This window comes from Typha angustifolia, chromosome 3 (genome assembly GCF_048772165.1).
Source record: "Typha angustifolia cultivar Huaian chromosome 3, ASM4877216v1, whole genome shotgun sequence".
NCBI classification, from domain to species: domain Eukaryota; kingdom Viridiplantae; phylum Streptophyta; class Magnoliopsida; order Poales; family Typhaceae; genus Typha; species Typha angustifolia.
The window spans coordinates 7455439-7477763 of NC_133241.1; the positions used below are offsets into that span (position 1 = coordinate 7455439).

General features: G+C 34.6%; 1 protein-coding gene across 1 annotated transcript; it reads right to left on the reverse strand.

Moving 5' to 3' along the window:
* Nucleotides 1-3084: 3084 nt before the first annotated feature.
* On the reverse strand, nt 3085-22089 carry LOC140758259 (protein translocase subunit SECA2, chloroplastic). The gene is made up of 31 exons (XM_073094354.1): nt 21895-22089; nt 21708-21777; nt 21542-21606; nt 21304-21424; nt 20120-20211; nt 19882-19947; nt 19529-19593; nt 19367-19454; nt 19196-19261; nt 18967-19082; nt 18645-18735; nt 16570-16653; nt 16346-16438; nt 16163-16258; nt 15983-16068; nt 14063-14141; nt 13839-13952; nt 13515-13610; nt 13376-13439; nt 12951-13240; nt 10850-10905; nt 9940-10057; nt 9785-9865; nt 8847-8926; nt 7710-7764; nt 7552-7621; nt 7251-7440; nt 7044-7167; nt 6144-6218; nt 5883-6057; nt 3085-3562 (listed from the first exon to the last, which is right to left on the reverse strand). The coding sequence occupies exons 1-30, from the start codon at nt 22087-22089 to the stop codon at nt 5893-5895; spliced, it is 3051 nt and encodes a 1016-aa protein (XP_072950455.1). The 3' UTR covers nt 3085-3562; nt 5883-5892.
* Nucleotides 22090-22325: the final 236 nt, after the last annotated feature.

Genomic DNA, 22325 nt, shown 5'->3' on the forward strand with positions numbered 1-22325 from the left:
GCATGACAGAAGGATATAGAGAGAGAGATGCGGTCAACATCAAAATTTTAGATGACTCATTACAACGAAGAAAATTTCAAACAACGTTGGTGATGGTCAACAACACGTGTAATAAATTTTGAGTCCTTATTTCTAGTTTTTAAAACCAGATTAGGAGCCTTTGACCAAACTAGCAATCCCAATTCTTTTATTATATAAATCGCTGAACCTGAAAGCAATTTTATATGGAGTTTTTTTTTAGTGGTTTAAAATAAATTACTCGTCCACTTAACAATTTAATTTTTAAAAATATACATAATTTCGTATATAAGTTTTCAAGTGTTCTTAGAACCATAAATTAAGAAAAATTGAGTTAGACTTAAAAGGTAGTCAAAAGCTCGCAAAATTAGCCCGGCCAACTTGTTTTATACGTCTAGTAGACTTTAGAAACTAGATGAGTTAGAAAATTACTGACTAAGATAATAATTCTTAAACACAAGTAAATTAACCTGGTCGACAATTTATGTAAAAATTTTAAATAACTCTAAGAAAATTGCTAAATGTGTGGAAAAATATTTTCGTAGTGATTTTTAAATTTATATATAAGTCACTAACCTAAGTCTCCTACGAATTAAATAAAATTATTAGCACACTTAAAATAGTACAAAGTTCTCAATAAATTTAGGTACCTTTGAGAATAATATAAGTATTCTTCTAAGTAGTGTTGTGTTTTATTCCAAGATCGCTATGTCGAGAGTTTCTTTTATTTAATGTTGGCAAATACTTGAATGCATTTTTAAAAATTATAATCTTAATCCAATAGCTATAATAGCCGGTTTTTATACCTGGTACCGGTTCCAAAACCACATTACGTAAGAAAAAGAGTATATTAGTTAAGAAGATTAATTACGTGTGCCTAACTTCCTAATTTTCTTGTTATACCCTTGAAGATCTTAACCATTAGATCTTCATCAAAGTGATTGATAAACAATTAACTTTACGGTACGGAAGAAACGCTCTAAACGTTCTTTTCTTCTGTTAAGATTTCTCTCTTAAATATAATTATACCTTAATTATAGGAGATATCATTTAATATTAAATAATTTAAATTTGATTATTTGGAGATAAAATTTAATTTAAATATAATTCTCTATCTCTATCTATTAAAATTTAATTTAAATCAATCTTAAACTAATGGGAGATATATGTAAATAATAAAAATAATAAAAAAGATAAAATATAATTAAATTTTCATCAAGTTAATTATAAAAGACATCAATACTCTTATTTTGATATATATATACATTACTCTCAATTAATGATATATATATCTTTTACTTAATAAAGTATTAAGATAATATAATTGTTAAAAAATAATGTGCAACATTATATATTAAAAAATATTATCGGTTGAATTGGTGATATCTTTTATTCCTATTATACCCTTAAAGATCTTATCCGTTAGATGCTCATCAAATTGATCGATAAAGAATTAATTCTATTATTGACAATTATATTAAATTAAAAAAGATTACAAATTTATTAACTCTCCACAAATTATATATAAATTTCTCGAGACTCAAAATGAGACCGAGACGTCGACGTAGTCCATGACCCAGACAGACGTAAACCTGACTGGGCCCCACTTCGTAACGCGATGCCAAAATTTAAAGGGCCAGAGGACTTGCAAGTTGCTACCCAGAACAAGAGTGATCTCACTAACGTTTGAACTTGAAACAGAGTCGAGAGTCGAGAGCCCTCTTTGGCTATTCTAAAGTTGGCGACATAAAAGAGATATAATTAAATACAAATGATTCAATAAGAACGATTAATTTTTTCTTTTCTAATTGAATTATTAAGATTAAAATAATATCGGTCACATGAATTGAAAGTACGGATCACTTTTCTAAATTATCCGGATAAATTTATTATATTTTATTTCTCTCTTTTAGCTATCTATTATTTTTCTTATAAAAGATAAAATTAATAATAAATTGGTGGAAGGAAACGGTTATAAAGATAAGCATTAAAAAAGTACTTAAATTTTAATTATTTATAGATTAATCTAGTCACATGTGTATACTCTTTTAATTTATCGAAGAATAAAAATTATTTTTAATAACTAGTTGGTTAGTATGGAATCATTCGCTCATAATTGAAAATGGTTCCTTGTAACGTAGGCGAATGGATCAGATTTAGTATATAATTAAGAGCTAATGACGATAATTATGGAAGATGATGACTTTTAGGAGAGTGGTGACTGGTGGTCGGCAAAATTAGGGAGGGAGTCAAAAACAGGCAGCAGGACTCCTGGCACCTCCATCCCAATGGAATTAGGTCGATGGTCACTAACATAAACAGAACAAATGCATTTAACATATGCTATGGTTTCGAAATCCAAATAAATTAACTTCATTTTAGATCATTTCACAATGAGTTAAAAAAGTTAATTGTTTTTCTAAGAAAGATGCTTAATAGCAACAAAAGTGGCCCCTGTATCTATACGGCATTCAACACTCTTTAGGTGCATATAATTTATACAAAATTTAGTCTTGGTATTACTAAAGTTTAATGGGGAAGGTTTTTTATTTAATACAAATATAGTCTGTCAAAGAAGTAAATTCTGCACTGAAAATGTTACTTCTCAAACTGGAAAACCCCTGCTGGAAGAGCCCCACTCATGGCGGAAAAAGCGGTATAAAGCCAAATGATTTGTAGCCAAAAAGATGTCACTCAGGTCCATCAATTCTAGCTGCGAATCTATAAGTGCGTATGAAAACTTCATATAGGGTGAGTGAGAAAAGCCACGGGTAGAGATGTTGAGATATGAAGCAGGGAATGATCAATGCAGAAACACGCATGATTGGGTGGGGGGCTTATGGGTTGACAATTGCTGCTTCACAAAAAGAGGGTGACAGATGACAGATGACAGACAAGAGCAATATGACCAGTTAAGACCATAAACAACAGCAGGGCCAATACGGCAAATAGAGATAAGAACATGTCACGTGAACCTGTTCAGCATTAGATGAAGGAATCTGAAGACAAATAACATTTGAGACGTCGGCCGAAAACAGTATATGACACAGTTTCATCACTGTACTCTTCTAGAGTGGAAACAATGAACTGCGTTAACGCAAACTACCAAAATATTTTAGACTGCAAACAGATTAAAAGAAAGAGAGGTCGCATGTGAAATCTTTCTCCATTTCATAAAGGAATTTGAAAAGAGAACAGAGAATGTCTGACGGAGGCGGCAACAATCTGCATCACAGGTGCATCATGGGATGAATCTTCTCAAGAGTACAAACAGCAAATTGCTTTATCACCAAACTTTTATACCACAATGGAGTGCCTATCAGAACCAAGTGATTAGGACCTGGGCTGCCGTGATCCTTTTTAGTTGGGATACTTCATCCATCAGAACTCCGTGAAGAATTTTACTAGTTGAATTTATACACATTTCACAACCATGCCTCATGCCGAAAATGTAAATGCATAACCGGCTGTGAAAGGACTAGATGTTGATTTGTGCCAAACCTCAAGGAGAAAGAGCATTCCAGATTCAGAACTCAATAATCACCTGGTCGGGATTTGATACCCAGTAAATATGTCCAAGAAAAATGTCAGGTTCCTTGTAGTTTCTGAGTTTATCTTGACTCCATTACAACAATTCAAAAAGTGCAGTAGGAAATATATAGAAGCAAGATGTGGCTTGATATGTACAATATCTACATCAATGATGAAGATTGCGGTCAAGCCTACAAATCTAAAACCATTAAAAAGGTTTTATCATGATGTAACTAAACTACAAGAAAACTTGAAACAGTAAGAAAGCTACCCATAAGGTCTAACAGCTGAATTGCCAACAGTACCTATTGTATATGACTGATTGCCAGAGGTATCAAAGCTTATAAGGTGGATCAAGAATTCTACAAGTTGAAACATAATAATTTTGTGAGAGCTGGAATGCTGAAGTAAAATCATCCAGAATACTAGTTCTTTGACATTCCAAGAAGATAGTAAAGGAGTAGTAGTCACTCAAATAAAAGGCGACACGTTTTAGAATGTAAAGGAAATGGGATTTTCCGAATTCATGACTAGGCACATAAATTAAAAGAAGTCGCATTTTCATACGACATCTCGGGACAAATTAAATCAGGAAAAGGAAAGCTAACTACTGGTCACAATGAACGATGGATCAGGCCCCATCTACATACTACAGTAGTATGCAAAAATATAAAATTGGTGCAACTTTCCACCCTGTAAAATTCCACTTGGTTCTTCGTCAAAATGAATCTGTTAGTTTCCCAGACTGAGGAGAAAAGCCACATTAGCATTAAGAGGAACTGAGTAATAAATGTGCACTTACTGGTTTTTGCATTATAAGTTATAATTGCCAGAGAAATGCTCTGGCACTTGAAACAGCTGTCTGGACCACAGTGGCCATCGTGTACACCTAGCACTGGAAACTGTTATATGTATCACAACCATCAGTCATGTGATCCTGTTAAATCCAGCCAGTGTTGCAGTCCAACTACATCCTACGGAATAATATGTTTCCGCTAAAATAAAAGGCAACACTTTAGGAAGAAATCAGCCAAGACAGTTCCCCGTGAACCATCTAATTTTATAAATAGTATTCAAAGACAGTCTAAGCTCCTTGCTTACATTGTTTCTAATCCTCAAAACAGTAGTAATTTACCTCAACTGATAAATTTATTGTCAGATCAATGAGCTAGATTTGATACTTCAATCATGCAAATTATGAGAGCTTCAACGGCTTTTCTGCAAATTGCATCCTTAATAACTAATGAATCTGTCTGATGCTTTACCCATTTTTTGTTCCTCTAATTTGATAATACATAGTCAAATAACAATATTTATATTAAACATTGAAAGGAGAACCATATCTTAGAGTTCACTAAAAGGCTACATACTCAGATTCCACCTACTGAAATCCGAAATGTTCATGCCCCACTTCTTGGCATTAAATAGAAAAAAAGAAATCTCATTGAATCTATCTCTAGAGTCCAATTATTAGGTAGGCCTTCCAATTGTTAGAATATAAAAAGATACAAACTACCATTCTCTAACAGGTTAAGTATTTAAAGCAGTTGATGAGTTAACATCGATGATAGAAAGCATTATGTATGTACTTATTTTCTTGTCAATGTGGCATGATGGTTTGATTCCAAAGATCGAGTGAGTTAAAAAATCACACTGCTTGACTTGACAATTGTCAAAATACTGCTTCTTTGTAATACAGCAAAATTATACCTGAATTAAAGTAAGCTGTGAGGGTTTCATGTACATGACAACTGCATCCACAAATTATCTTAAAAGGGTTGCTTGAACCAAGAATTCCTACATTGTGGCAAGGATTCCTCTCCCATGGCAAACAAGCATGTTATGCTGAAAGTTCCTCTCTTATTCCTTACGATGTTATGGTGAACAATTGCACTGTTCCCTTGGGCATCACCACCCAATACAGGGTAGTGATGGCAGCCTTGTATCTACTTTTGAAAGTAGCCACACACGTGTTGCCTCATGTCAGTTGGCACAGCCATAAAGAAAAACTTGGTATAGACAGCCTACATTATCCATTTAATAGACACAGAAGAAATTTGAAGGTGTGGACAAGCCAAATCCGGAGTAAGAATGCAACTGTTTTAGGCTAAGTCAGCCAAGTATATCGGTTTCTTCAGGATCTTATAATAAGGCTCAGCATGCAAAACAAATTTCACACAAATACACTTCTGAAATATACTAGATTTTATATGCTACAATGTAAATACCAATATACAATTGCAGCACAACAAAATAGAGATTATGAGAAATAAAAACTGAAAGAGAAAATAACTGCTAGAAATAAGTAGAAATGACAAGTTAATCGGACCTACATGTGCTATTTCATGATGTATATAGTTCTTCAGACTCCATAGGAGATGACCAGTAATGAACTAATGATTCAACTGTCAATCTCCGTGTTGCACTGAGCATTGATATGAAAAAACGACACCCATCTATTTTGTACTCTTCAAGAGGATTTCTGTGCCCAAAGCTCCGTACATTCACCTGCCAAAGAGTTCAAAAGATTTTCAACAAAGAAAACAGAATTACTACAAAATGGTATGAGAATCAAAAATCTGCATGGCAGTTACCGCTGAACTGAGTCTGTTCATATTTATCAAATGGTCCCTCCAGAAATAATCTAGAGTCTTCACAATTACTTCCCTCTGTAATGAGACACAAAATCAACTAATATCTATTTCTGATTTTCCATATGCAGGCCACAAGCAAAGAACAACTGATATTAATCTCGCTATTACCAAATGAGGAAATTTTAAACAAAGGTCGCCAAATGTCAAAAGGAAATAAATAACAGTCCTACTCCTACCACATAATTGAGCAATGAGGCACTAGTTTTGTCAACACACTTCTTGGAGAGGTCCTAAGTTCCAAATCCTGAAATACAATAACTATGATACTGAAAGAATTTGGACAAATTTAACTACTGACTACTGATGAAATGTCATAGAACAAACCTTCAAATTCTAAAACAAGTGTATATCTGTCGACAATTTGACATACATATACACAGATAATTATGGTGTGGTTCTTAAGAGGAAAATTGTTAAATCACATTGATGATAAATGTTCTTTGACAGCACAGCCATGCCATCTGAAAATAGAAAGCGAGAAGTCACATAACATTTTAATGAGACTCTAAATATTGCAAATTTGCCAATTCATGTGTCTCAGAGGGAACATAGACAGAGTTACATAAAGGCTGTAGACCAGCTTTAGTTGCCAGCATATTTGTTCTTCTTGAATTAATGGATATTGCAAAGCACTCCTGACTTCTGACTACTGTCATCCCCGACAGGGGATGTCAACAATTATACAATTCTTTGTTATGATAAATGAGGCATAGATATAAGCAACCTAAAAGAAGAGAATCGAGGAATACTTATTGGAAGGTTCATTATAGGTGCTTAATATAGAGGCAATATTATCTCCGGATGAAGGTTATATACATGTAACTGATGATGATAAATTACCTCAATTTCCTGAACATATGCATCATCATACCCAGAGTCCTGTACAATTTGTAAGTAGGAAGAAATTAAGAAGTCCCCAAAATACTTCCGAAGAAGATTGACAGTTCCTATGTATCTTCCTTTCCTGCATTCGACAAACTAAAAACTCAGACAATGCAAAAGCAAATGCACACAAATTTGTTTAAACGCATCAGTTCGGAACCTCACTTTGCTGTATCATCAGCACAGATAGCAAGCCAGCGCCTGAAAGAAGAATTTTTCTTTCGAATTCCTCTAAATGTTTTAGGAGGTACTGGAAAACCAGGTAGAGAGAAAGAATTAACATCTATAGAGCCTAATCCATGCGTTTGCTCAAGTGATGACAGCAGATCCCCCTCCCCGATCTCCTCAAATGAATCTGCAAAGCTTCATCTAAGTGAGGCTTTTATTTACTTTTTAATATGGTTAGCTTTGGAATAGCATTAGGCTCTCAAATCAATGCAAAGATGTCACTCCAACTATTAATTACCAGCCAATAGCTTTCCACCTATCCTGACAAATTCATCCAAGAGCTTTGCTAAACTCCAGTTCTCAGGAGGCTAGAAAACATAAGTGATTTTCAGTTTTAAAGAAAATACATGACCACCTGGTGACAGTCAAATACATGATTTGAAAGAACTCCTGTACCTTCTGTGGATCGACAGTGCCAAAAATGATTTCATCGACCACTGCTTGCATATACCTACAAAAAACTTCAATCATCGGAGATATGCAAACATGAACATTTGAAGAGTTAAACGAAACAAACTTAAGCACCAATAGGTAATGTCTCGACTTCTCTCTTTTGCTACATTGGATAACGTAGCAAACAGATACCTTACTCCCGCTAAGAGCCTAAGACTTGATATCTAAAACCATGCAACATAAAATACAAGGCTGGGACATAATAAAGATATGAACAATTCAACATTCTAAACAAAGTATTCAACCATCATCAAACATCAGTTGTACTGCTTTGATGGCAAATACATCAAATCTGCACTTTAACAAATTTAAGTAATGTCAAAAGAATATTAAGCCAATGAACAAAAATTAGATGCTAACTGTTTAAGTGGAGAAAAATGTCTAGGATATTCAACATTTCAAATGTCATGGTCTCATAGTTTTACTATGGAACGACTAGAAATATACTTCAGTGACTAGAGAAGTCAAGAGTTATGTTTACAGATTATTATATATCTTTCACTGCTTCATTGAAATTTTTAACAGTTTGAACAGTCTTAACAGTCTAGATAGTAGATATGTGCCATATATGATATCTAGAATGGATCCAAGAAGGCAAGAAATCCAAAATGGAACAACAGTAGTACTGCCCTTGTCTCTTTGGAGTGATTCCGTCCCTCCAAATCTACTCTAAATCTTGAAACCAATATCTTTAGTGACATTGAATAATTTGTAAGTGAATTACAAAGATTAGCATATAAAGTCTATGTACAATAATCTTGACCCATACTTTTATCATTTAAGAAAATTAGTTTAAGAATAATTTCAGTCAAGTATTGTCAGAGTTCATAAAACAATGTCTAAAATTGCATCTCACTTAAACACGTAAACTATCTCTGCTTCTAATATACTCAGCCATTTCACAAGGATTCCTAAGCCCAATGAAGAGAAGCAACAAGTAGAAAGCTACAGTGAGCTAGAGAATATCACATCCACGGAACAAACATGGAATGATCTTTTTCAATTCCTATTGATTTTGGCATACAACAATTAACAGCTCACTTAAAGTCAGAACCAGAGGAAGTAAACTTAGAAACTCACTGAAATATTTGTTCACAACAGCTTTCAGAGTCACCAGTTAATATCAGTTGCCTAAGGTTGTACACATGCTTTCTTTGAACCTGATAAATTGTGATACTTTGTTAGGATTTGCAAATAGCAATTGAGCAACTGAAATGCATAAAAACTTTAAAAATTGAAAAGGTTAGATGCAACTCAACAAAAATTTCCCTTCCTCATAAAATAGATAATTTCCAGTTGAGCAGTGCAAACCATCTTAAAGGATTTCTCCTACAAAATTCTAAACTAAAAGTAACTGGTACAAACCACAACCTTGCACTACTCTACTCATAGATATGTACTCAAGTTTGGACCAGCCTATGCTATACAGCCAAAACATTTAGCATATGCTCCATATTAGGTTTAGGAAGCCTTTAAACTTAAAAGATAAAGGTACCTTTAGTATAATCAGAAATTTTCCTTTTTTAGCAATGACAATGTCCTGTATCAACACTTCATGGTACATGCCTGTCTCATTTAACTTTTCACCATGCTAGTTTGTCTGTACCATGATGGCACCTCAGTACCTCACTGTCAAGGTATGTGCCAGATAGAACAAACCTTGCTGCCAGGACATAGATTTGTGCCCTGAACGTTTTGTTTTGCCTCCCTTGCTATGTATGGTAATATACATCATATCAGACATACAATGAAAAATAACATAATCGGTCATAGGCAAGGTATAAGAGATCATGGCATGACGAAAACTGCAAATCTTGCTGACACAAGACATGTTGGATGGCATGCCCTGTGCTGCTCGGCACTGGCATTGTGTGGATGGTGTAAAACTAAGGATAGAAAGCCGGAAGAAAGAGAAGATGGAGATCAATTACTTCAGAAATGTGATTTGGAGCGACAAATGAAAATCAATTAATAGATTTGCTTGCTTTCAGCTATAACAATAGATATAGAGTGTGTACCTCTAAGACTTCATCAAACTCAACAAGACTCTTTCGTATGCCAAAGAAGTACTTCTCTGCATTCATTTGAAGTGCTAAAAGCTAAAAATTAGGGAAAAAGGTTAGAGTAGTGTTGCAACTTCTAATATCAAGGAACAATAAATAGCTAAGCAGACCTGCTTCACAATGGTGTGGCCTTCAATAGGTATATCCTCATCATTTGTTATCTTTGATATGAGTCTCACAGCCCACTCAGTATCAAAATTGAACTTCCGAAACATTTCATCCTGTAAGCTGCTCAGTAAAATAACATTTGTACTTCTTAAGAAAAAGAAAGGCAGAAAGGTGAAACCGAATGCGCGCGCACACACAAAACTATATAGGATGTATAGGTTTGGCATCAAGATATGTTAATGCCACTGGGTAATATATTAAAAGAATGGAATCGAATTTATTATCTATCATGAAAACAAGCAAGAGCATCCCAAGTTTCTTTATTCGATATTTTTTGGCAAGGCTTCCGCTCTAATAAAGAGTATTTAGTTTGCTGTCTTAGCTTGTATGGTTGATTAGGACCTTGTCTATGTGGGGATGTAGATGAAGAAGAAGAAGTCATCAATTTATCAAATCCGACTTCTATAATGCACAAAAGCAAAAGGGCACATCCTATTGCACAATGTTCCTGCAATTGTAGGTTCTAGGAAAGGAAAGGCTTCATGTTTTAATTTTAAAGACTCAGGTAGGTGATACCACTTGCCATGGTGGCAACCCTTATAATCACACTAGTGATGTTTTCCAAATTTCTATTGTCCTGCATAACAAGTTTGTCCATCTAATCGATCAGAATAAATGATAGTTTCTTTTTCACATATAAAGGTAATAAAATCCTATTTGAGATCTTTTTGGATTGTATGTTTCATCTTTGAAATCAGATCTGCATAGTCCATTGCTAAGGTATAATAAAAAAAGTCGCCTTTCCAGAAAGAAACCATTGCAAGCTTAGAATATGTGAATTTGTTGTACTCTGAGAATTAACCTGATATTGATATCATAAATTTTACTTCTCTCAATCATAAATGGTAGTACCTGACCATAAACCTTGTTGATCCAGGATCACCTTGTCTACCAGCTCTACCACGTAGCTGTAAAAGAAAAAGCTCCAGTTTAGCTGACATAACAGCAACACTTAATGTGAGCTTTTCGAGAAACAATGTAAGGGTACCCCTTTGTAACCACATCGATCACCTCATCACAAAATAATGCATGTTTTCATCTCACAAAGCATATTCAATACTCATGAACAACATGCAAGTGTTCTAACAACTATGATTAGTAGATAACTATCACAAACAAAATAGTATGTTTCTAGGCCACACGGATTTACAATTCATAAATGAAAGGGAGAGATACTTCTTTGTGGAAAAAGGTTTGAATATTGGCAATTAAAGAAGGTATTAAAATTAGGAATTTGTGTCTATCCCGCTAAAATATGTTGAGGTGGATTAGACGATCAAGACGTATAGATCTAAAGCTGTGATTGGTTGTCAGATTGGATAAGGAAAATCATACCTAGACATATCTCAAAGGATAATGAAGGCTCAAAACCTTGAGGTCATGGGTTCAATATATCACTTTGAATTACCAATCTCACATTCCAACTTTAGTGTGCTGTTTGGTTTATACAAGACAATAAATAAGATAACTAAATAAACTTACATATTCTTCTCGATAAAGAAAACTAATAATACTGATTCTTATTTTAAACTGATGGTGATTATCTTTTTTTTTTAAAATAAAAGGTAAAAAGTTAATATTTTATATTTATTTTTAACAAATAGTAATTATAAATTAATCACGTTGAATTAAAATAATCAGAATTAAAACCAAAATTAAATAGACAAATAAAATAAAGGTAATATAAAAGCACATAATAATAAATAAAAAAGAGTACTTCAAATATATGGCATATAAAATATAAAAAATGTTCAAAAAATAAAATCAAATAAAACTTAATTAATTAAGATCGTCATGATCTTATCTTGGATTCTAAATATTTCTGTCACTCCATCCCTGCAGGAGCAGAGGATCAGTTATTATTTACACTTTCTTTGAAGGCATAGGTGTCTTTAAAAGTAGGATTTTCAATCTTAGTTCATCAATGATGATTTATGCCCTTTGTCTTGAGGAAGAACCTGGCAGAGGATGAGTGTTGGCATGAAAACCATTGAGCAGTAGGCAAGAGAACTAGGGCAGTTCTTTGCTTATGCCTAGCATTGTCCATCATGCTAGTTTTGCTACTCCAAAAAAAGCAATAAATGAGACCTCCTTTCTCTTGCTTTCAGGCTTACGTCTCTCTTTCAGGGTTCTGGTTTCTTTGGTAGCTTCGAGTAAGGCAGTAGCGGTGGTATATGCCCATGCATATCTTTTGCATAGACTTTGAGGAGAATAACCACTAAGATAGAATAGGCCTGCTAATATACCCAATCCATCCACTGCAATATGATGCATATATATTATTTCTTATATAAGGACAATATAGTAATAAGAGTCGTACTCATGATATACCATCCCAATCCCTACATGGGATGCTATATCCTATCTTTTGAAGGATACGGCTTCCAGTCCGGAATCCTAGTCTCGCTTATTATTTCCGTCCAAACATGGAATTTGTGGGACCCACGGAATAACTAATCTAATCTTATCTTTGTATCTCCTAAAGAAAAACGCCGTAAAGCAACATCGTTGGAAAGATGGTCATACAGCTTTGACAACACAATGGGAGAATAAGTGACACTTCAGGAACTCCAGAAAAATGCAAGTAACAAGATCCAAAAGACATTATTTGACATATACTAGCAACCTGCATGCTATTCTAAATGGGAACTTATGCATAGCAATTGCAGGGACATAATTTCAAACACATAAAGTCAGAATTTCAGTAGACGACATAATAAAAAAAGTCAAAAGCTCCAAAAGGGAGAAACATCAGAAAGTTACTGGACAGTGAGTCCACAGTTATGCTATGAACATGAGTAGGATTAAATCATTAGTCATTTAGTCATATTATTTAGACAGTTCACAAATATGTTCAAAGTGGTGAAAAATATATATAGAAACTTGATGAGTAGTGAACATGCATTGTTGTGGCCTATCTCATTTTTAAATTGATGATATAGCAGTAACCCACCTGGTTATCTATCCGCCGTGATTCATGTAAAGATGTTCCAATCACATGAAGCCCACCTAATCGTTTCACCTCATTACCTTCATTGTAACTATGAAGCTCACAGTCTTTCAGGACAGAGATATAAGCAACAGCTATCGCAGGTTGAAGAGGATACATCTCAGCTTCTTCAGATATACACTTTTCTAGTTCTTCCATTCCAAGTGTGTGACTCATTTCTATAGACTCTGAAATTATGGACTTTGCCTTCTGATAAGACAAGCCATTTCCTTCACTTTTGCTAACATATTTTGCTGCAAATAAATACTCAACATGACTAAGCTAAACAAATAAATTGTCTAGCTTATCCTGTAGGCAAACATTTATCTCTTCTTTGAGAAATAGAGAAGTTTGAAAGAATTAGTTTTGTAATAACAAACAATACTTACTCATAAGTGCAGCCTTTGCAAGCAAAGCTAATGAAGTAGGTCCAACTTTGATCTTTGCAAAGCTCTATAGAAGAGACTTGAAAGTATTACAATTAAGTATAAACTTTCATACAGATGTGAAGGCCATAAAGAAATGCACCTCTTGGGACGTGGATACCCCCTCCGTTTCCACATTTGGAGGCTCCTGTGTCATTAATGGAAGAATGCTGTCTTCCACAACTTCTTTTGCAAGCATCTTGTGCAAGTACAAATTAAGAAAAACCAAATAAGAAGAGTTTCAAAGATGGGAAAAGTGAACCAGTACTACAATGACTTTTTGCAGTAAAGTGATCCACATATCACATACTAACTGCTAGGAAGTATATGAATCATTATTAATAACATCGAAAACACTCAGTGGCTCAATTTCTTCAGAATAAAAAAGAATAAAAATATCTCTGAGGAGATTGGGAATAAAACTGACCTTAGGGTTGCCACCTAGGATTATATCAGTGCCCCTGCCAGCCATGTTAGTTGAAATTGTAATGGCGTGCTTCCGACCTGCCTGTGCAATAATTTCAGCCTCCCTTGCAGCATACTGCAAACAACGAAAAAAATTTAACTTACACAGTAATAAATGTCATTGAAACTTGAAAGAAAAACAGGCTGAGGAACTAGAGCCCAAGGATTATATGACTGATGAAGAACCTTTGGCCTTGCATTAAGAACATTGTGAGGAATATTTCGGTATTTCAGTAGCTCCGACAAATACTCAGAATTCTCAACACTGCAACAAGACAAAATGAATTAGAGATATGAATTAAATGCCTGGGCTGGTCCAGCAGAAAATGTTCTGTGCACAATTTGGTTCTGTAGTTTGCAAATCTTTTGAATAAATGAATAAAAAGTGTATCAAAATAAAAATGAGTAAAAAGTGTATCAAAATAAAAATGAGTAAAAAGTGTACAAAATCCATGTTGGATAACATTGTAACCGATAAACATCAATATATGACATATCCCCATACGACCCAATCATAACCGTAGACTAGATGGCCCATTACTCATATCCTAGAAACCTGTTTTGCACACAATTACAGTATTTATTGCAAAACTTTCAAATGACCTAGACAAAAAGTGAACTTAATATAAATGACTGCCCTTGCTAGATCCACAAACTTTGATTACTAAATGACAATTGAATAAACATCAAAGTACAGAAAATCGAACAAACAAACCATCCATTATCAATAGCACTTTCCAATGAGAATCTCACAAACTATTTATGCATGTTTACAATAAATTTCACATGCCTTATCAGTAAAACTAGAAAACAGAAGTGATGCCCTATGAAAGAACATAGTGTAACATTATCACTATTTTTGTGAATGTGATGTACTCTGATTCTTTTTTTCTTTTGGTCATCAAATTTAGTTTAGCAATAATCAAAAGTTATGGTGAGCACTTCTCTTCAAAAGATACTTATGAAACTAGGCAAAAAGGTTCCAGAGTGACTTTTTGGACCTGCAGGGCCAATTTGATCCAGCCCTCCGGTTGATGCCTAAGTTGCGGAGAAGGAAATATATATATATACCTAATTATCAAATACAAGAAGTTATAGTCTACTTCAATTTCAAACTTATGTAGTACTATGCATGAACCTCAAGTTGCCAACCGAGCTTGGTTAGGCCAAGGGTTGCCTGGACCTTGCAGAAAAACTAGTTCAGGCTTTTGTTTCTAGAAGGCCTGAAATGGGCACAAGAAGGTTTGCCCAGAGCTACTATGAACATAGACCTGTCCGAAAGAAATCATTCCAGGGCAGCCAAATTCCTGTCCATCCAAAATTGCTTCCATTGATATAATGTTGAAGCAGTAATTAAATTACAATATCTCTTCAAGAGCAAAATGATGTACTCACATACCCTAGTCTGTGGCTCTGTGCATAAAGCTACCTAGTCCTCTCGAATTCCCTCATTACATGGGAAGCAGCTGTGCTACCTTCTCCTCATCCCTAATGCTCTTTTGTGGCAACATAGATTGTAAACTTAGAAATATGATGTCAGACAAGTTCAGTGTTCACATACACAGGATAGGCATCTTTCAGGAACTATGCTTTCTCGTCACTTCAGCGCAATATAACCATACTGGTTACTATCAGCACATAAAGTGTTTACTGGCATATGCAAGGAGAACATATGGAAGGTTATTAGATAGCAGAATAATAAGTAAAAGTATTAGTTGTTACCATCAATACTTAGCTATGATTAACCCAATATCACTTAATACTATAAATACTCATTCATAAAGCAACTCCAAAGTCCAAACTTCCATTTCAGATAAAGAGACACCTCGCAACACTGCAACAGTAACACTACCAAAAAGGGGTTCAATTAATAGGGACAAAGCATAAAGAAGATCCTACCTGTAACCAAAAATACTTCCTTACACACATGGTAAATATGGTGAAATGTATGTACATTTTTTCAGCAGAAGCAATGATAAAGTTAGATCCAATTTATTATGTTTATTCATGTTCAAAACCAGAAGAATTTGAAATAAGAAAATCAACTAAGCTGACCGTCATGCAACTGATGTGATGACAAATATGTTGTTAAAGGCATTAATTTACCTTGTAGTTCCAACTAAAACTGGGCGACCCAAGCGAAACATTGATTCCACTTCTGCCCTGACATACTCCCATTTGCCACGTGCAGTCTAGACAACCAGAACATGCAAATCTTAAACTTATTTTGCAACAGGGGATGAAAATTCTAGTAAACATTGCATTTGATGTTTTAAAAAGCCATACTGCAAAAGCTTGAATAGGTAAGTCATGACGTATATTAGGTAAATTTGTAGGGACTTCAATAACCGGCATCTTAAACATCTTGAGGAATTCCTTTTCCTGCAGATGCAAATCATGAAAATCTGATTTGTGAGTATGCAATGGAAAAAGATAAAATAAAATCATCTGGAAATCAATAGACCATACTTCTGTCTTGGCAGTTCCTGTCATCCCTGATAGCTTAGGATATAGCTTAAACAATGACTGATAGGTTATCTGGGCAACGACAACTGAATCTGCCTGACAAAATCATGTGCGATCACACAAAGAACTTCCAATCAAGTTGCTTATAAATGTAGTGACATAGTTCTCTATGTTTCTCCCATAAGAGAAGTTTGAACAAACAAACAAAATTACCAGTTTGGAAGTACCTGGATTTTCAGGCCTTCTTTAGCTTCCACTGCTTGGTGAATGCCTTCAGACCATCTCCTTTTCTCTTCCACTCTCCCAGTAAGCTGGAGAAACAATAAAATTGATCTTTTAGAAGAGCAAGGATTATATCATTCTCAACATAATGAAATACTGGAGGTCTAAAAGGAAATTAAAGTTGACCTGTATGTAAAAGCAGGCTCCGATATGCTGCTAGCATGCTATTGTATTTACTAACAAAGTACTATGGACTGAACTTACCAAATAAACATTACACCCTCCCCCCCCCACACACAAAAAAAAAAAAACCATTCAAGTGCTCAATAAAACACGACACTAATCTCGGAGGCCTTATTTGTTTTGAGTTCCAAGGGGGAGGGTCCTGAACTTGGTCAAGGACCCATAGCCATGGTTCGAAGGATCAGCCAATCCAGGCCGATCCTCTCTCTCTCTCTTTCACTATTTCTCTCTTTCTCTTTCTACCATAGTTATTGCTTCTCCGACGCAAAAATTCAGCTCGAGCTAACTCCACCAACGCAAATCCAACTCCAACAACCTCAGCTATGTGATTTTTTTTATTTTATCTCTCATCTCTCTTTTCTTCACTGTAGTTTTTTTCTTCTCACCTTCACTATGACTGAGTTTTTTTTCTTTTTATTGCAGTAGTTTTAAGTACTTTTTTTAGTTTTTAAGCTTTATATGCGATTTTTAAGCTTTTTTTAATTTTTAAGTAATTAAACTTTAGTTTTTAAGCTTTATATGCGATTCTTATTTTTTTTTAATTTTAAATTTTTCTGTATTTTTAAATAATATTTAGAATTTTATGTAATTAAAACTAGCCCGATCCGATCTAAGCAGCCGATACGGACGATCTGGTTGATACATTTTGTTTTTTCGAGAGGCTGATCCCTCGTCCCGATTCCAATTTTTCGAACCTTGCCTCTAACCTAATTCAATAACCAAACACCAAATTAACATCTTTTCTTAATCAAGTTCAATCCCTAATAAATAAATAAATAATAACATATCAATTATAATGTTCTTTCAATATGACTTCAATTTTACTCATGACATGACTTAAATATATCAATTTCATGTCTTGCCAATCTCTTATCTCTCCTCTGTCATACAAAACATTCATATTTTATATTATAAAATATGTCTTCTTATATGATACTGTCAAATCATGTCCAATCGAGTCTCTCTTCTCTTCTCTCTCACTAAGAACACCAATATAAGCCACCAAATATGTACTTAAACCCGCAAATAACTATTATAGACACTATTAAAGTCAAAAAATTATTTCAAATATACACTTAAGCACGCAAAGGACTATTATAAACACTATATAAATCAGCAAATATGTACTTAAGTCTGCAAATAACTATTACAGAGATTATATAAGTGAGCAAATATACACTTAAAGCACGAAAATGATTATTATATACATTATAGTAATCTTCAATCATTTCTATATATTATCAATATAGTCATATCCCAAATCAGTCTAATAAAATGCATGATAAAATATGCTCAACTGAAATTATTTCTTGATAAAGTCATATAATCATGCTGAAAGCCAAAATATGCATATACATAATTATATAACATATTCTAATTTTAAAAAGGCGTCTAAGGAATAAGACTACTCACATCTGATCAAAAAACCCAATACACGTATCACTATGTCTATTATAATATTATAATATACATCTATTATAATAATGACCATCATCATGATATGAAAGGGTATTTTCATTCATCAAATTTACAAATCATCAATTTTTCTCCAAAACACAATTTTTTCCAATTTTTAAGATCATATTGCAAATAATAAATAAACTACCTTAGCCTAGTTCAAGGTACATAAATTAAAACTAAGAAATATAGCTAACTAATCTAGTTCAGAACTTAACATCAAATCGAACAAGGCTTGACTGCTTGGATAACAGTTGGATAGCAATACCATCCTTTAAACCTTATGGAAGTACATAACAATAATTCAATAATTTCACATATTATGCTTTACAAATTAATCAAAAAATTTCAACATTTGGAACTTTGAATGAAAAATTACCTCATTAATAATTAGTGCTTTCCCATTCCTAACAATGTATTGGACATCCCGGCGGTAGAACTCTTTGGCCTTTAATGCATTCATCAGAAACCTACATCATCACTTCCAATATATATCAGAAAAATGCTAGCACTGAAAAACACAATAAATCTAGTTCTCACAGGGAAAAACTTTTGTATCAATGTTACATAGCTCAAAAAGAAATTTCTCGTGAGCATGACAATAAAGTTCTACCAACAGGACCAGCTTCTCTGATTATAAAGTGTGAAAGGAATGAGACACCAAGATATAGTTTTGTTTTTTACTAGAGTTTTATAGGCACCTTGCCCATGGATCATTTTCATCCCATAGGTCATTTGTCTCAAGAACCATCTCAGCAAAAGCAACTCCTTCCTCAGTCAGATCCACAGAATTGTCTTTGAGTTCCACATTGTAATGCTACAATAGGAAGTCATTTTTATAGAGATAAAACTGAGGATAAAAAAAAATGAAGCTCTCTATTAAGGATTTTATAAGCAAAGTTAAACTAATAACAAATATGTCAAACTCACAGTGCCTTGTTGAAGAAGCTCAGCAACTTTGGCAGCAACTGGATACCGTGCAGCATCTTTACTATCCTAGTAGCAAAAATTTGAAAAATAGAACAAGTAAAGATTATAAGTTCCGTTCATCTAATCAAAAACACATAAAAGGAATGGGAAACAATAAAATGCAACAAGTACCTCACCACTGATTAATAGTGGATTCCTCCCCTCATCAATAAGTACAGAGTCCACCTCATCAACAATTGCAAAATGGAATGGCTTTGGCCTGTCAAGCATTGTATAAGTCCTTAGAAACTATTAATTACAAATAAGAAACTTACAGGATGCCTGCAAATGTACCATCTCATTACAAGTTGTCCTTTGTTTCGAGACAAATTATCACGAAGATAGTCAAAGCCAAGCTCCTGTAGGCCATGAGCAACTATTAGAAATTATTAAGATAATGTGTTGGCCAACAACAGATGATTAAAGGCTGAACATTTGCAAAGTAAAATGGGCTAGTTAACTCAATGAATTATGTTATGATCGAAACTCCAAGTGACAATATATCCAAGTCTAGCCAAGGTCTAGAAGAAAGTAGAGAAAGATAACATATGAACTAAGCATCAAACACAGATACAGATACATTTTAGCATGATAGATTTAAAAGGAAGGAATCAAAATCATGAGGAACAATATATTCAGCATTTTACCGAGTTATTGGTGTATGTAATGTCACAACCATAGTTGGCTCTCCTCTCATCTGCTGGCATACCACCCTACAGATGCAAGCAACATGAAAAGCAGTTATTCAATAAGTTCGATTGTTCACAGAGAAATATTGAAGGTTACAGTCATACTATATATTTGATCCTTACTTCCTTAGATGGACAACAAATATAAACAAGGAAAACATCAAAAATAAAATTGTCCATGTTAAGTGATAATTACTTGTACAAGACCCACAGATAGACCAAGAAAACGATGGACACGCCCCATCCACTCAGCATCACGTTGAGCCAAGTAATCATTAACAGTCACCACTGAAACAAACAAATAATTGAATATTAATCACTAAGATAATAATTTCCAGTGCACTAGTCAAAATGTGAAAAGCTACAATAATAAGCATTTCAACTTATGTATGTCTACCACATGAGAGAACATTCCAAACAACCTATTTTTTGTGTTTGGAACCTAAACGAGTATGCAAAACGCTATGCTAAATCCAACAGATTTATGTCAAAAATAAGAACTGAATTTCTACTGACATTATTAGATAATGTGATGCGAGCGAGACGGTCGAATCGAATCTTATCATGAAGACATTGGGCTCGACAGATCGAGTATATTTATCTTTTGATTGATTCATGTTTATCTTATATAAGTTTTTAAGGCGAGTTTAATTATATCATATAAGCCACTAAGAAAATTTTAATTAAATCACATAAGTCATTGAGAAAAGATTGATTAAGTCATATAAGCCTCTAAGGCAAATCCTAATTCGAGTCGTATAAGTCTTTAGAGCTAAATTCGAATAAAACTTATTGTACCCGACTTCTATATATAGAGAAGCTGGGCTTCTTTGCTTATTCATTCAAACATTGAGAAACTATTTTGGTCTTGAATTTATTTTAGGAGTAAGAGTAAGATAATCTAGAAGTAGAAGTAAGTTAATCATAGCCATTTATTTTTTTAGGAGCAAATCTAAGATAGAAACTCTAATTTTACATCCAACTCATATCCACCATCACCTCCGTGAGCTACCCTACCTTACGACCGTTCATCACCACCCTTGGCCGTCCGCCACCCTCTAACAACCGTCACAACGCCGGATATTTACCATTCCGCCCCATTCTGACATTACCTTATTATTTTAATTATATATTTTCATCCAGACATCTGATTAACGTGAAACCAGAGCTATTAGAACCATATCTCGTGAGACTACTATCACCTAAATTTTTATAATTTTTTTATGTCCAGATCAATTTAGATCTGATTTGTAACATAATGAATTTCCACTGAAGAGAGGCAAACAAAAGCACAAGCACAGTATCCTTCAAACATGCCATTGGGGCTTCTTTTATTACAAGGGTGACTAAAGAATAGCCACTAAGTGAAATTGGGCTTACCATGAACTCCATTTCCTGTAAGTGCATTTAGATATGCTGCCAGGGTGGAAACGAGCGTCTTGCCTTCACCAGTCTTCATCTCCGCGATGCACCCATCATGAAGCACTGCTCCACCAATTATCTGACAGAATTACCCAATAATAAAACCAGAAATAACTTCCTCACTTCGTAAAAAAGAATTAAAAACCAGAATTATCTTCTTTCCACAGGCAACAGACAAAAGCCAAAGAATCAAAACCTGGACATCAAAGTGCCGCATTCCGAGCTTCCTTCTCGCAGCCTCTCTTACGACAGCAAAAGCCTCTTCAGGAAATTAGAGAAGGACCAAAGAGACGATAATCAACCCATAATAATGAAGAAATTACAGTAAGAAACAAGGAATCAAGAAATGGTAAAGGCCGAACCAGCTTGGATATCGGCCAACGTTTCCCCTTGACTCAATCGAAGGCGGAATTCTGCAGTCTTTACCCTCAGCTGCAAACAACGCAAGCACAAATAAACAACCCAAAAAGAACAAATCAACATTACAGATCTATTTAATTCTACCGCCTTTTCCCACTTAGAATTCAAGAACAAAGATACGCACGCAACCTGCTCGTCGGAAAGCCTCTGAATGCGAGGCTCGAGATCATTGACAGAACTAACGAGCCGGTAGTAATCGAGAACGACCCAATTGTTTAAACTCCACAAATCTTTCCACTTGGTACCTTTCCAAGTCCCCACCTTCTCCTGAAACCCACAGAACGAGTAATCAAAACCCAGCACCACTAGTGAAGAGAACTCCATTCTCAGACAAACCTACGATATGGTAATTACAAAATATCGCACCTTTATAGAATTGACGGCAGGTTTGAGCCCACCAATTGCAGGAACAGGGGACGGGGACGGGGACGGGGACGGGGACGGGGACGGGACGAGGACGAGGACGAGGACGAGGACGAGGAAGAAAGTGAACAAGAAATGGACCTCTTCTTGCAGAGCTCGGAGAGGACAGAAGACGAGAAAGAGGAAGAAGAAGAGGG

Excerpts from the sequence above, each read along its gene's own strand:
- LOC140758259 (XM_073094354.1), bottom strand. The coding sequence starts at position 22,089 with ATGGAGTTCTCTTCACTAGTGGTGCTGGGTTTTGATTACTCGTTCTGT. Across the intron at positions 20,212-21,303 it reads TACAGGAAATGGAGTTCATG|TGGTGACTGTTAATGATTAC; the intron begins GTAAGCCCAATT and ends TGTTTGTTTCAG. Across the intron at positions 19,083-19,195 it reads AGCTTCTTCAACAAGGCACT|CATTACAATGTGGAACTCAA; the intron begins GTGAGTTTGACA and ends TTCCTATTGTAG.